Source organism: Larus michahellis, chromosome 4, assembly GCF_964199755.1.
Source record: "Larus michahellis chromosome 4, bLarMic1.1, whole genome shotgun sequence".
Classification (NCBI taxonomy): domain Eukaryota; kingdom Metazoa; phylum Chordata; class Aves; order Charadriiformes; family Laridae; genus Larus; species Larus michahellis.
In genome coordinates this window covers 49,020,433-49,034,126 of record NC_133899.1, presented here as the reverse complement: position 1 = coordinate 49,034,126, position 13,694 = coordinate 49,020,433, and the positions used below count along the sequence as shown (strand labels likewise).

At 51.2% G+C, this 13,694-nt stretch overlaps 1 protein-coding gene across 1 annotated transcript; it reads left to right on the top strand.

Annotated features, from left to right (window-relative positions):
- Window positions 1–1,036: 1,036 nt before the first annotated feature.
- Window positions 1,037–8,045, top strand: RHOV (ras homolog family member V). The gene is made up of 3 exons (XM_074582428.1): window positions 1,037–1,393; window positions 4,817–4,875; window positions 5,198–8,045. Exons 1-3 carry the CDS (start codon window positions 1,198–1,200, stop codon window positions 5,636–5,638), a joined length of 696 nt encoding a protein of 231 aa, XP_074438529.1. The 5' UTR covers window positions 1,037–1,197; the 3' UTR covers window positions 5,639–8,045.
- The last annotated feature ends 5,649 nt before the right edge of the window (window positions 8,046–13,694 follow it).

The window sequence follows — 13,694 nt, the reverse complement described above, 5'->3', positions numbered from 1 at the left end:
AAAGATGTCTTCTCAAGTTTAGCATTAATGTAGGTGAAACACCTGGGTAGCTTCTCAGTGTGGATGCAAACCGTGGTGAGACACAAGCTCAGGCACTGTTAATCAACAGCTCCTTGCAGCACAGGTCTCCCTTGCTGAGAGCACGATGAAGGACATCAGGTGATGCCACCAAAGCGGTGGCATTCATCGACAGCCTGAGTTTAGCTCCTCCATTAGGAAACGGCTCCACTTTCAAAGCTGATGTTGCAATACCGGGTATTGCACACATTAATGCTTTGCCCCCAGTGCTTTCAATCGCTTGGTGGTGTTACCCTGGGGCGCAATGGTTGCTGTGATAGCGCGGCCACATCTCTCCTTTTAAGTGGTGTGTTCCCACTCTTCTGTTTGTTTAGTCGTACTTCTTTAGGCAGTGAGCTCCCCAGGGCAGGGATGGAGCCAGCTTCTCAGCTGCCAAGGGCACAGTGCAGTGTGTGAGCGACCGGCGGTGAATATGAAAAAAAGCAGTAGACTGGGAACCCCTGCGCATGTCCATGGAGCTGGGAAAATTTGCTTTGTGGCTTTTGCCAGCGTGTAGCAACAGCTCGGCTGGGTCAGAGGAACTCCGTAATGGCAATCACATCGTTAATAAATGTGATGCATTTCTGTCACTTGTTGTCTATTGTCCCTCACGATACTGGGCAGCACTTGTTGATGTTATCCCTGTCATGCCAGAAATCACGGATGCTGCGGGCGGGGTCAGTGGAAATAAACGCATCAGCGCTGCTTCTTTTGAACATTTTGAACAGAAAACGGGGCGGGGAGGGGGGGGGGGGAAAGGCGACTTTTTCCTGTGCGTACACAAAGTGGAGCACGGCGTGGCCTTGGGGTCCTACCGAAATCCCGAGAGCAAGAGCTGCTCGGGGGTCACCCGGCGGAGGGCGGGGGTGCGGCACCGGGGCTGTAGCCCGCGGGGCGGTGGCGGGAGGCGGTGGCCGGGCCGGGCTCCCCTCCCGGCGGGGCGGGCTGGGGCGGGACTAGGGAAATGGGGGCCGGTTTTGGGCGCAGGGCGGCAGGTGTAGCGATGAGGAGCGGTGCTAGGCGGGACGGAGAGGGTGGCCCCGCACGGCAGCGCGCAGCCCCGACAGCAGCTCGCCCGCCCGGGCATGGCAGTAGCCCCGCCGCGCCGCTCCTCGCACTGAGCCTCCCCTTGTCGGTGCCATGCCCCCCCAGGAGCTGCTGGACTACCCGCCCGCCCTGCGGAGACACAACCCTCCCCGGGGCAGCGGCCCGGAGCTGGGCATCAAGTGCGTGCTGGTGGGCGATGGCGCCGTGGGCAAGACCAGCCTGGTCGTCAGCTACACCACCAACGGGTACCCCGACGAGTACCAGCCCACCGCCCTCGACACCTTCTCCGGTAGGCGCCCGCCCGGGCTCCGCGGTGCCCCGGTCGGCCGGGTGAGGGGGGCGGTGGGGGGCGAGCCCCGCCGGGCGCAGCGGAGCCCCCCTCGGGACGCGGGACTCCCGGGGGGAGCGGCCAGCGCAGCCTGCGGGGCCGGGGGGAGGCTTTCCCGGTGGGATGGGCTGCCGCCGGGGCTGCGTACCGGCGGGGGGTGGGAGGGGGCTTTGCGGGCGTGGGGGCACAGAGCCCGGGAGCGCGTTCTGCCGCTCGGCCCGAGCCCCTCGGGCGCTTTGTGAAGTTTAGCAGGTGCGAGTCCTGCTTTTTGCGGCTTCGTGTATCAACAGGGCATGTGTCAAGTCGGCTGGCGAGTTCTGTGAAATCGGGCACCTTCCTGGTTTTGTGGTGTTATTACGGATAAATGGAAGAGGACTTAATTTATTTTTTTTTTGGTAGCGGTGGTGGTTTTTTAGCTCCAGAAGTATCACAGCGTTGCACTGTAGGTTTTCTAGCTTCAACTGATACTCAGCAAAAGCATCCTTTTCCTCACATGTCCACTGAAGCTAAAATTGAACAGAGGTTTCCAAGAAATTGAAGACTTCAAGCCAAGTCTGGCTAGAATTGCCTTCCGTGTCAGATGATGAGCTCTCATTAGTTTCTGCTTTTGTAAATGCCATCTTTATTCTTGTTCTCCACTCCTCTCCTCTTGGGATCCAGTTTCTAATATAAACCCCAGGAAAGTACAAAGTCCTTTGAAGGGTTTCTGATCTTCATCTGATACAAAGAAACACAACAGTACATGACACTATAGATCGGTAGATTAGAGACGGGCTCAAATCAGACTAGGAATGAGTCTTCTAATGTGTCATAGTCTCAGGGGTTCTCAGAGGGAACTCTGCAACCTTAGAGGGAGCGTTTTGTTTGTCTGAATGTCCCCCTTACTTGCTCACTCTTACACTGGGAATTGTTGATTTGCCTTGACACTCTCCAAGCTCTTCCGCTGTCCCTTGACGGGAATGAATCAGGAACGTGCTGCTGTTCAGCGTCCAGCAGCCTTTTGGCAACAAATGTAAGGAGCCCTCGAGTCCTCCGGGGGAAAGATGACTGCCCTCTCTGCTCCCTTTACACTGATCTGTACAGTTTGGGCTAAGAGAAGCTTGAAATTACCATAGGTATTAGCCTCCTCTCCAAAAAATTCAGAGGCTCCCTGATTAGCAGCGAGGAATTTGAAGATAGCTGCACATGGGTTTGGCCCCACTCTGAATGTCCAAGTATCAAGCCAGATTCCCAGAAGTGCGTAGCGTTTCCAACTGATAGAAATTAAAAACATTAAAACCAGGTCTTCCAAAGTTCACTTTCTATGAGGAAATAGGAGAATAGAGAAGTTTTCCTTCCCACCCCTACTCTTGACATTCTGGATAAGCTTAAAGAAACTCCCTCCTTAGATTCACGAGGCACAGTTCAAGATCCATTCCAGAAATTTCAGCCCAGTTCTCTCCACTCTTGGGGAATACTTGCAATTGAAACTGCCAGCAGAACCGAGCTTCACAGTTTACATCCTGATGCTAATTCTGGACAATGGACTGTAATGCCAATAACAAGATAGGAGAAAGTATTGAGTTATCAGGGGAACGGCTCTGTGACTGTGACCCAGCCGCATCTGTCTGGGTGCTACCTCCTGCTGGGTGTCACTGCCAGGTAGAGCAGCCTTGAGTGAAACGTGTACCCGGTGACCTTTCTCCACCAGGCTATCCTGTTCTGCCGGCCCCTTCGCTATTGTACCGAAATCCAGCCTCATCCTGAGGGTGTGGACCTTGTGAGGGCGGTATTTGGAGGACTGTCAGAGAGCTGCTAGCTTAGCTTAGGCTAGCAGCAGGTACAAAAAACCCCTTGTGCAAGCACTAGAGCAGCAGGTAATATACGTGATGCCTTTCTTCTAAAGACTGTAAAACACTTCAGAGATGCTAATTCCTTCTCTCAACACGCTTGTGAGACAGAAGAAACCAGATACTAGAAAGGCAAATGCCCAGTGCCTTGAAGATCAAGTCAGGATCTAGCAGGTTCTTTGATCAGGAACAGGTTTCTCCTCCTCCTCTGGGGCAAAGATATGGTAACAACCCAACCGTTTCCAAGTCACAAGGAAGCATTGACTTTCAGCTATGCTGCGAGGAGTGGCATGGAGGTGGACGCACCCACCCCTTCGTTTTTCCGTCACTCTCAGTCTTCCACCAAATTTCAGTTCGTCTTTTGTCTGTGTCTCCCTCCTCCCCAAAGTGCTTTCAGAGAGAAGCAGCGCTCTCCTCCCAGATCTTGTGTGGAACTCTCCAAGTCAATTGTTTCTGTCACTTTTCTCACCCGGCTAATTACTTTAAGAAACACAAAAGATTGATCCTGCTTGGGTTGGTTTTGTGTTGTTGGGTGTTTTTTTTTTTTAACAAAAAGGACAATAAAGCCTCCTCCCTGGGCACAGCAAGGGCATTTAGCTAGCTCATGTCAAGTGTCAGCCATTGTCACCTTAGCCAGGATGCCTGCCTCTGTTCACCAGAGCACAGCCTCATCCACCTTTTCAGGACTTTCAAGTGATTTCCAGCCCCCCCAACCCCTTTCTCCTTTTCGGCGGTTCCTAGCCAGTCTCTGTGGTGTCTGTGTGCTTAGACATCTAACAGTTGCATCCCAGATTTCCATCAGAGGTCCTGCCAGCCCTCAGTCTGAGTCAGCTGATACCACATGAAGGCTTACTGTGATTAGGGAGTGAAATGGGAGCAGACCTTACATGTGTAACTCAGCAGTTTTTCAGTGTGTGCGTAGTCTCTGAAGGGGATTTCACTCATCACTGTTTCCTTAATTGCGTCTTCATTTCAAAGTTGGTATTAGGCCTTTGCTTTTCCTTAGCTGGGACACTTATGGAAATGCTCATCTTTTTTTTTTTTTTCCTTGGCCGAATTTCTGGCCTGGATGGGAAAATTCTTCAATAGCCTGTTTAATGGAGACTGATTTGAACTTACACCCTGGGCCAGGAAGCTAGGAGCAAGTTGCTGAAGTTCTCAGTTTGTTTTTATCCTTATCTACTTTCTTGGGGTGTGGAAGAAGAACAAGTTGTTCTCAGGGCACTGTTTGGCTAAGGGCTCTTCTTCTCCTAGCGAAGAAGTTGTCCAGTAATATGGAGCAATTCTTTCAAAATACTGGAGAAGAGCCCAAAACACCTAAGGGCTAACCAAATCAGAAAGTCTGTTGCAGGTCTCTTAATGTTCCCAGTGCAAGCCTCAGCTGTTTTAGTGGGGTTGTGGAGGATGCTCAGCAAGGAGGACAGACTTAAGTGACTTCAGCAAGTCTGTTCAGTGGGATGCAAACCAGAGTGCTCTGGGGAAAAAATCGGTATGAGTGTGCATGTGTATGCTGGACGACTCCCTTACACTCAGCCTTATTCTCTTTCTGCTACAGTGCAGGTCCTGGTGGATGGAGCCCCGGTTCGGATCCAGCTGTGGGACACTGCTGGACAGGTAAGCTTTATCAAAACAGCTGTGGGCTCTGGTCCTCTGGGACAGGGGCTGTTTGCAGGCATTTGAGAAAGGCAGTGTTTAACTGGGAGGGAAGGGAATGCGCTAGTCCAGCATCAGGCAGTCACAGATGGGTGAATCACAGACTTCCTCAGCTCTGAAACTTGTGCTCAAACCATGGCATGGCCACGAAGTTAGCTTGATGCCCTGCCTTTGAGGGTGTTGCTGTCCTAGATAACACATGAAAAGGCCACTGCAGCATCATGATCTTAGAGTTCAATCCAGTGAAACCTTTTTTTTCATTTTTCCCCTCCATTTTCTACAGGAGGACTTTGACTGTTTGCGCTCGCTTTGCTACCCTGACACCGACGTCTTCCTTGTTTGCTTCAGCGTGGTAAACCCAAGTTCCTTCCAAAACATTACCGAGAAATGGATCCCCGAGATACGAACTCACAACCCCCGGGCACCGGTGCTGCTAGTGGGGACACAGGCAGACTTGCGGGATGATGTCAATGTCCTCATCAGCCTGGATCGCTACCACGTGAAGCCCGTGCCCCGGCCTCAGGCAGAAGGTCTGGCTGACAAAATCCGGGCTGAAGCCTACCTGGAATGCTCAGCACTGACCCAGAAGAACCTCAAAGAAGTTTTTGACATGGCCATTGTCAGCGGTGTTGAGCACAAAGCACGGCAGGAAAAGAAGATGACCGCCAAAGGCATCAAAACTCTTTCCAAGTGCCGCTGGAAGAAGTTCTTCTGCTTTGTCTGAAGCTGCTTTGAGGGGGGAAAAAGAAACACCCAATGCCGGTATTGGCTCTGCACCATCTTCAGGAGTGACTGCTCCTATGGCCCCAGCAAGGAGGGTATGATAAGCTGCTGGGCTTGGAAACCTGGCTCTTGCTGGGTTACAGTAGCAGATGCCTGGGAGACATGAACTGGATTTCCATTGTGCCGGGATGTGGAATGGTCCAGGCAGCTATAAGTACCTGCCGGACATGTCTGTAGTGTCCCAGGCTAATGGGAGCCTTTAATACACCAAGACTCGGTACCCCAGAACAGGCAGGATCCTTCCATTGTTCAAAATAACCAGTTTTCTGTCTGAAGCTCACACACTTTTGGAGTCCTGACGCAGCATAATAAACGTGAGGGACTTTTGAAGTCTGCCTATGTTTTGGCTGATTTACAGGCTTGGCAGAGAGTAGGGCAGGGGCAGTTACAGGTGACTGCAGTGTGGTCAGATGTGGGCTGCTGAGTTTGTAATGCGAGACTTGTGTTTGCCCCTCTGATTCTGCTTGCCAAAATAGGTAGAAGTCACTGGGCTGTGAAAAAGCAGCGCTCTTTCTTAAAGGCCCTGTATTGTGAGTACCCTTGAGAAAGTTTTTCCTAAATAAAGGCCATCGGCAGGCTGAAGAGAAAATGCACTGGGAGCTACAGTAATTCTTTAAGCAAAACGTTTTCTGAAGAGGACTCTGCACTCCAATGGGTGCCAATGCTATAGCCCTATCTTAAGAGGTAGTTGTAAACTTGGGGACCTATTTTGAAAGGCCTTTTTGTGTGTGTGGTGTTTTGAGAGAAAGAATGGGTGAGGAACAGCGCTGAGTGGCTCTGTCTGTCTAGCAGAGACCAAACTGTGTCAGCGAAGGGTTTGTAACACTACCAAGGGGTGAAATGTAGATGGAGAGCCATGCAGGTAATGAAAGGAGAAGAGAGAAGGAAGAAAAGGAAGGGTATAAAAAGGAGAAAGAAATGTAAGGAAGGAAGAAAGGGAGACAGAGAAGGAAAAAAGAAAGGACATTGTTAAATGAAAGTTGTGATTCTGCTTAGTTGAGATGCTGATATTCAGGGAATCTTCTAGGGACCTGGAAAATTTGCTAACAATCTCAATTTCAAAGTAATATTGTCCATACATTAAGTGCTGAATCAAAAGGAGGGGGTTGTAGGGAGAGAGAATTCCTCTTGGTCAGTAAAATCCTCAGTTTCAGATCTATGCAGGAGAACAGAATTTACCTTGTACTGTTCTTCCTGAGGCTGCAGAACAGGAATGGGGGGCTCAGGGCTTCTTTCTGTTGTGCTTCCCTTTCTTAAAAGTCACTGCTTGATCTGCTGAAATCAAAAGCAAAGGAAATCCATGAAGTTCCTGCCAGAGAAAAACATTCACTATGTTTGCTCTGTTGCCCTCTCGCCTGTTTCTCGGGGGATTCTTTTCCCCGTGAGTCTACTCGCATTTTATTACAGAACTTGCATCAATTTCTGAAAGTTCTTTCACAGAGACATTTCGTTCTGGTTTACGTAGCAGAGAGCGTGATAGGTCTGTCAAGCAATGCTTTCAATACTCAGGGTGTTCTCTGCATCTGCCCATGGCCCGTCACTTTGAGGATGCTCTGGAGTAATGTGACAGAAAGGGATATAGCTGTGGATTGTTTGCCTGGCACCAAAAGCAAGCATGCCTGACCTAGTGGGCCTGTAAGAAAAAAAACAAAAACAGAGGTACTATGGCTTTGGATCCAAACAAATGCCTGCAAACATCTCTCACAACTATCTCTTTGTGGCACAGGTCGTGTAGTCCCCGGGACGTGAGACAAGCCTGCTGGGCGGTGTCACAGTATGAAAGAGGAGGGCAGGTCTTCTTACCAAGGGAATTGGCCCGCAGCCTTGGAGCTGCCTGTAGGGTAAGGCTTAGAGACCTGAAAAGGATGGTGCGGCCAAGCGAGCAGAACGTTGAAATGACTCCCCCAGCTGAAATGCCATCTGGGTCCAGTGAGGAGTCCGAAGAGGTGGAGAAGTGACTTGTCCTACACGCCTCTAGGCAGGACACCACTTCTTCAACAAAGCTCTCACTCAGCAATGCATCCCTGCATGTATTTCCTACCTGTACAGGCACCTTTGCTGTATCACTAGTTCAGTTTGTCTGTTGGGTCTTTACGCATTTCTTTAGCCTGTGAGACCAAGGGCCGTGTTGTGACCCGCTGAGGAGCACGCCATACCCCTATGGGGTGAATCCACAGGTGGAAAGAACACCAGCCTCCCCTCCTGCTGGGGAGAGCAAGGGTTGTCCTGCAGTAGCTTAGTATGCAACAGGGATTATTTCTTTCTGGAAAAGAAACTGTACTGAGAGCTGCTTTCTTCCTCTGTGTTTGTGTCTAATATTTGTTCAAATAAATTTTTTTAATGTCTGCAATATGTGTTTGTAATTTTGTCAGGGCAAAGTAAGCTGGGCTTAAAGATGGAGGAGGAGTTACTCCGTTTTACTGACAATAGCATAAGAGGGAAATTGCCCCACTTCTCCTTCCATGTCCTGACCCCCACTAGCAATGGTAAAAATCCCGTCATAGCTGAAACCTTCCAAGATCCTTCTGTTGCCTCAGTTGATCTTCCTCTCCCTCAGCAGCTGCTCAGGGTGGAGGCTGCCAAGGGGGATGGAGCAGCGAACATCCAAGGCTTTCAGTGTCTCTCCCCGTAAGCCACCATCCAGGGATCAGTGAGGAGACCCTCCCAGCACCCTCTGAGACAAGCCCACGGAAGACTTGCATTTGGAGCCTTAATAACAGCACGCTGCTCTGTCATTAGGCTGGTGGGTAATTTAGCCACCAGCCTTATTTAACTTAAATTGGTAGTTAAACACTACTCAAGTGCTGAAAAATTTTGTTCGTGCTACATAGGGCACAAAGGCTCCATCTGAGATAGCTCACAGGCTTCATCCTTTAGCCTCATCATCAGCATCAGAGGTAGGGCAGGGCTCCTGTCTGTCCACATCTGGGGCCCCCACAGCTGCTCCAAAGGCAGAGGGCTGGGGAGCGAGACTGCTGGGGGAGCTCAGCAGAGAGGTGGGAAAGAAAACGGACAAAACCCCCAGTGTAGCAGCGGTAATGAGCAAATGTGATTCAGAAACTAGAAGGGAGTAGAAAATTACTGCCAATAAAACATGATTTGGGAATTTGTTTCTTTTTTTTTTTTTCCTTTGACAAAGTCTGAGACCGCACTGTCCTCCTGCAGTTTGCCGTTTGCTAGATGTAAAGCGACCTGTGGGATTATTTGGAGCCGGCTCCCAGCTTTGCAGCTTCCCAGCATTAAAGCTTACAGAAGAACCTGTGAATGGAAATAGCAGGAAAGTGTGAATTAACTTTACAGGGGGGTGAGTCATCCCACTGAGCCATATCCTGTCATGTGCACAACAAGCACCCTAAAACTGCCTGAAACCAGGGAACAAAGCGGAGCTCCTGGGGGTGAATCTGTCTCGTTAAATGGAGTGTCCTACCAAAGCCACCAAGGCATTTTTAAAGCCTTGTCCTACTCCTCTGCGTGGTGCGGTACCAGACCTGTGCTACTACCTGGCTCCGGTACAGTTTGGGCTTGTTTCTGCCTTACAGTGCTGCTTGACCAACCTGTATTTTCAGATGATGCTGAGACCACAGGAGGGTTCCTGGGAGACTGTTGCTAACACAAACCACCCCGCCAGCCTGGATGAAGCTAGCCAAGCCCATTACTAGGCCAGCACAATTCCACATGAGTGTCACCTACGTTATTGCCAGAAAGGATCCTTATGATTAGTTGATCTGACTTGCTCCATAGCACAAAGCTCAGCATTAAAAGCTAAAAAAACCCCAATGTTCCTATAGGGTAGAAACTCTCTCGTATCTTCTTTCTTGCTCAGGTCCCTGACTTGGATCCTGGTCAGGAGACTCCTGCATCTAGCAGAGTAACTCAGCAGGGCTTTCCCACCAGTAAAAGCAACGCTGCAAGTACTTCAGCACAGGCACGCACCACATCGTGTAATTCTGCATGAAGCCGGTGTGCTAGATGCCGCTCTCAGCTGCCATCTCCAAAGGAGCTGAGCTCGGATGTCAGCAATGGTCGGAACACGGTGTGGAAAAGACCCTTTTGTTTCTTTTCTCCGTAGGTAGCACACCCTAAATAGGCTTAGCTGTGCCAAGAAGGTTCCCAGCTGGCAATGCTTTCCCGAGCTTCCACTGAACCCTGGCTGGGAATTAATCCCCAAAATAATACCAAGTTTCGTCTGACTCAGCACAGCCTCCTTCCAGCGCTAGAAGGGCAAGTCTGAAAGGTCCCTTCAGGAGATCTTTATGCCCTGTAGGGTACGTCCTATTTACTTTGAAAGGACAGCCTGAATTATTACCAGGTCAGGAGCTGACATGAGTCCAGCAGGAGGGACCTGGCTGTGCTTGAACCCTGTTGAAATGCAATTACCAGGGAATGGCGCCCTCCCCCATTTCCTGAGAGGGGTAGGATTGTGTTAACAGCCTTATCGCATTCTTAACACCCCCCCAATTTAATCCTCAGGTGCTAACTGCCTTTTTTTCTTCTGATTGCTCCAAGTTTAATGCTATTTATCAATTAGGCAACAATTTCCAGCTTGGAAGCAGGGTCTGGTTTGAGTTTTTCCAGCTTCAGCTGGGACAGCTAAGTAGCCTACTTCAACTTTGCTTTCCTGCTCCTGGTTTGGGCTAGGTTGGTTCCCTCCCGTGGTCCTCTCTGTGGCCTCACAAGGAGCAGCGTGGGAACACCGGAGGGGTGGGAGTGAGCAGAGGCACTACTCAAACAGGTGCTGGCACCACAAGAAATGTTTGTCCTCTCGCAGCCCGTGCTTCCATCGAACTGCTGCTCTTCCAACGCTGACGAGAGTCCTCTGTGGCCAGGAGGCTGTCCTTGGCCCGCCTCGTCTGCTTAAACATCTCGGCTCTCCTTTACATCATTGCCTCTCTTGGAGCCATGCTAAATCACTCCCTAGTGGGTCTGGGAGCTGAGGCATTTATACAAAGAAACTGCTCAAATTTTACAATATGGGTCCAAGACTGCCCTCCCTGTACTGGAGGATGTTGGGCAAGACCCAGCTCCCGGTCTGCATCTGCTCCCAGAAGAGGAATCAAAGAGCTGGCCCAGCCGGCACCTGGGCCTCCTGGAAGCTGCTTACTCATGCCTCTGCGGAGTCCAGCCCTGGGCTCTCCGTTCCCACCGTATAAATACAGCATTGTACTTGCAAAGACCTATTGCACAAGAGAGCAGGGTATGTTTCAACGTATCCCTTGAGACAGGTTCCCTCTGCTGCAGCCCCACGTGATCCTGGTTCCCAGGGTGACACCATGCCCTTTCCAGCTCCCGGACTGCACCGCTCGGCATCCAAACTTGCTGGACTTGTTCTGGAAGAGCAGGAGGAGATGTGGGTCCCATCCTCCCCCTCCATCCCCTCACCTCCAGCGCTGCCCCTGGGGCACTGTTGTGAACTGAAATACTCTGGTTTCTGCTGCTGTGGAGGAACATCAGGTGCGGGAAATTTGGCTCGGGGACAAGTTTCACCACGAGTCACTGAGCCAGGCTTTTCTTTCCCATGAGATAATCTTGGGCGGGGCAGACAATCTCTTAAAATTAAAATACAATGAAAATACACGGGCTTCCCAGGGTTTAGGGTAAGTCTCTCTTTCCTTGTTTTCTCAGAAAGTGAGCCAGGGCGCTGCTGAAACCTTCCGCAGGCTTGCGGTGCAGAGGGCAGCGACTGCTCAGCCTCGGAGCCGGGCCTGGCTCTCCAGCCAGGGGATGGTCCCACCGCTCCCCCCGGCCCCTGGCTGGCAGCAGGAGCCCACCCGTGGGACCTGGCTCCGCTGGCAGTGAGGGTGGGAGAGCTCCACCTCCTGTGGAGGCACCTCCACAGCCCTGTAGAGGAGGATGGATGGGAGAGCGTGGGTTGGCAAGTCAAGCATGGATGGCAAAGCCCCCCTTCCCATGACACCCCGGTGGCTGCACTGCTGTCTTTGTGCTGGTGGTATGGTGGCATGGGGACAGTGCTGCTGATTTCCGAGTGGCCACCACTCACACTTGTGCTGGTGGTGCCATCACCACTGTTGCACTCTGGGGGGGCTCAGGGCACTCAAGTCATGGGTCTCCACCTTCCGGTAAGTGTCTCGTCCTGCGACCCAGCTTAACCCTCTGCTTCTCCAGGAAAACACTTGGTTAGGTAGCTTGGTGGCAACAGGGACACAGGGAGAAGCCGGGGTGTCCTGGCTGGGATCTCACTGGCGGCGAGCGTCAACACCCCAGCCCTGCCGACTGAGGCGCTTTCCCATCCAAAGGGGAAGGTCAGCATCACGTGCTGCAGCGGGGCCCGTCGTGGGAGGATTCGGTTCTCCCGGCAGAGGCTGCATCCCTGCGGGGCTAGACGGGAGGGAGAGAGGCTGGGAAAATGCTGCCTGAGCAGTGAAAATGGGTTTCGGGTGGTATTGCAGAGCCCCAGCTGCTCTTTGCTGGGCCACCCGCCCAGGGAGCGGCGTGTGCCTTGGGGACAGCTGGTGCCCGCTGCTGCCGGAGCCGCTGGGATGGCTGGGATGGCTGTCGGCAGCGCTGCAGCCAGCCGGGAGGCAGGAGGAGCACCCGGCTACAGGCAGAGCTTCAGAAACTGCGCATTCATCTTCCATGCCAGTAAGTCAGAGAGCGCCCGGGGCGGAGTGATGACGCATGGCACACCTGAGATCATTTTCATGGGAATAGACCCGTGAGAGACAGCGAGAGGAAGAGTCAGGGAAACTCTCCCAGCACTTCAGTCAGTGTCAGCATTCACAGGGCAGATTTCACAAGATAAACAAAAGCCTTTAATAACCGCACTGGAGGGAGGCTTTGAAACCCTGTGGAACCTCTGCCAGCAGAGAAGAGCGGCAGGCTCCTCACGGCGCACCAACGCCACCAGCCAGCCAGAGACTCGGCGGCCGCAGAGAAAAGAAGGCTTGCAAAAACCAAACCGTAAAGATCCGAGTGCGGGTACCCGAGCTGTCCTCCCAGCTGTGGGTAGTAATATGCATGGTGCTATATATAGCACAGATGAATATTCATTCCTCTCACTAAGGGGTTTTAATAACATGGAGCAGATGAAAGATGTCAGCCACCCTGGAATATTATCTGGGCAGCAGGGTGTAATCTGAAGGGAGGGTAGGAGAGGATATCTAATGTTGTGATATCTTCTACAGGATGATTGGGTTTATTTCTTGTAAGCCAAATAGATTTGTAGAATAACAAGAGTTATTAGCGTCTAATAGTAAAGTCTTACGTGTACGAGGCTCCTGTCAAAGGATGCTAAGCCTGAAATACGGGGACTCTGAGCTAACTAATAAAATACAACCGTAACAGGACATCCTGCACCACCTGGTTGGTTGCCTTATGGGTACCAGTAACAGCAGCATCCTGCCTTTCCATGGAGTGCATTTATTCACTCTCTCCAAACATCTCTTTTCACATGATAAAAACACTGCATTAGGTGCTGGGAGAAAGGGTAAGACCAAATATAGTTTAGGTCACCAGAAACCTGGATGTGCTAACCCAGGCTTTAACATCATTTCCCTGTCTGGTTTTGGGCGAGCAACTTTCCCTTTTCCATTTGCAAAAGGGAGCTCCTTCCCCTCCAAGGGGTGTGATACGCATTTATTAACTGGTATTCACAGGGTGCCGTAGCAGAGGAAGGGTTGTTGCCAGGGCCATCACAGCGCTTCTCCTCATGGTCCTCAAAATGGGAGGGTCCTCATGGGTCCTCTGAGATGTGTCCAGACACCAGTCTCAATTATTGTCTTCCGTGAGTTGCCAGAGAGATCTGGAAAACCAAACACTGTGATTATAGCTCCAGCTCTGGGGTTCGTGCATTTAAGGGAGGAATCCAATACTCATTTAGAGCAAATGTCTCCAGCCTTCAGAGCTGTTGAAAGAAACATGAAACCCCATGGTCTGGAAAATTAGGACATGATTAAAGGGAAGTCCTATGCATATTGCTACTTAAACGGTACATATGCCACCTTGATGATGTGACAGGAGAGGAGGAAGAATGAAACGTG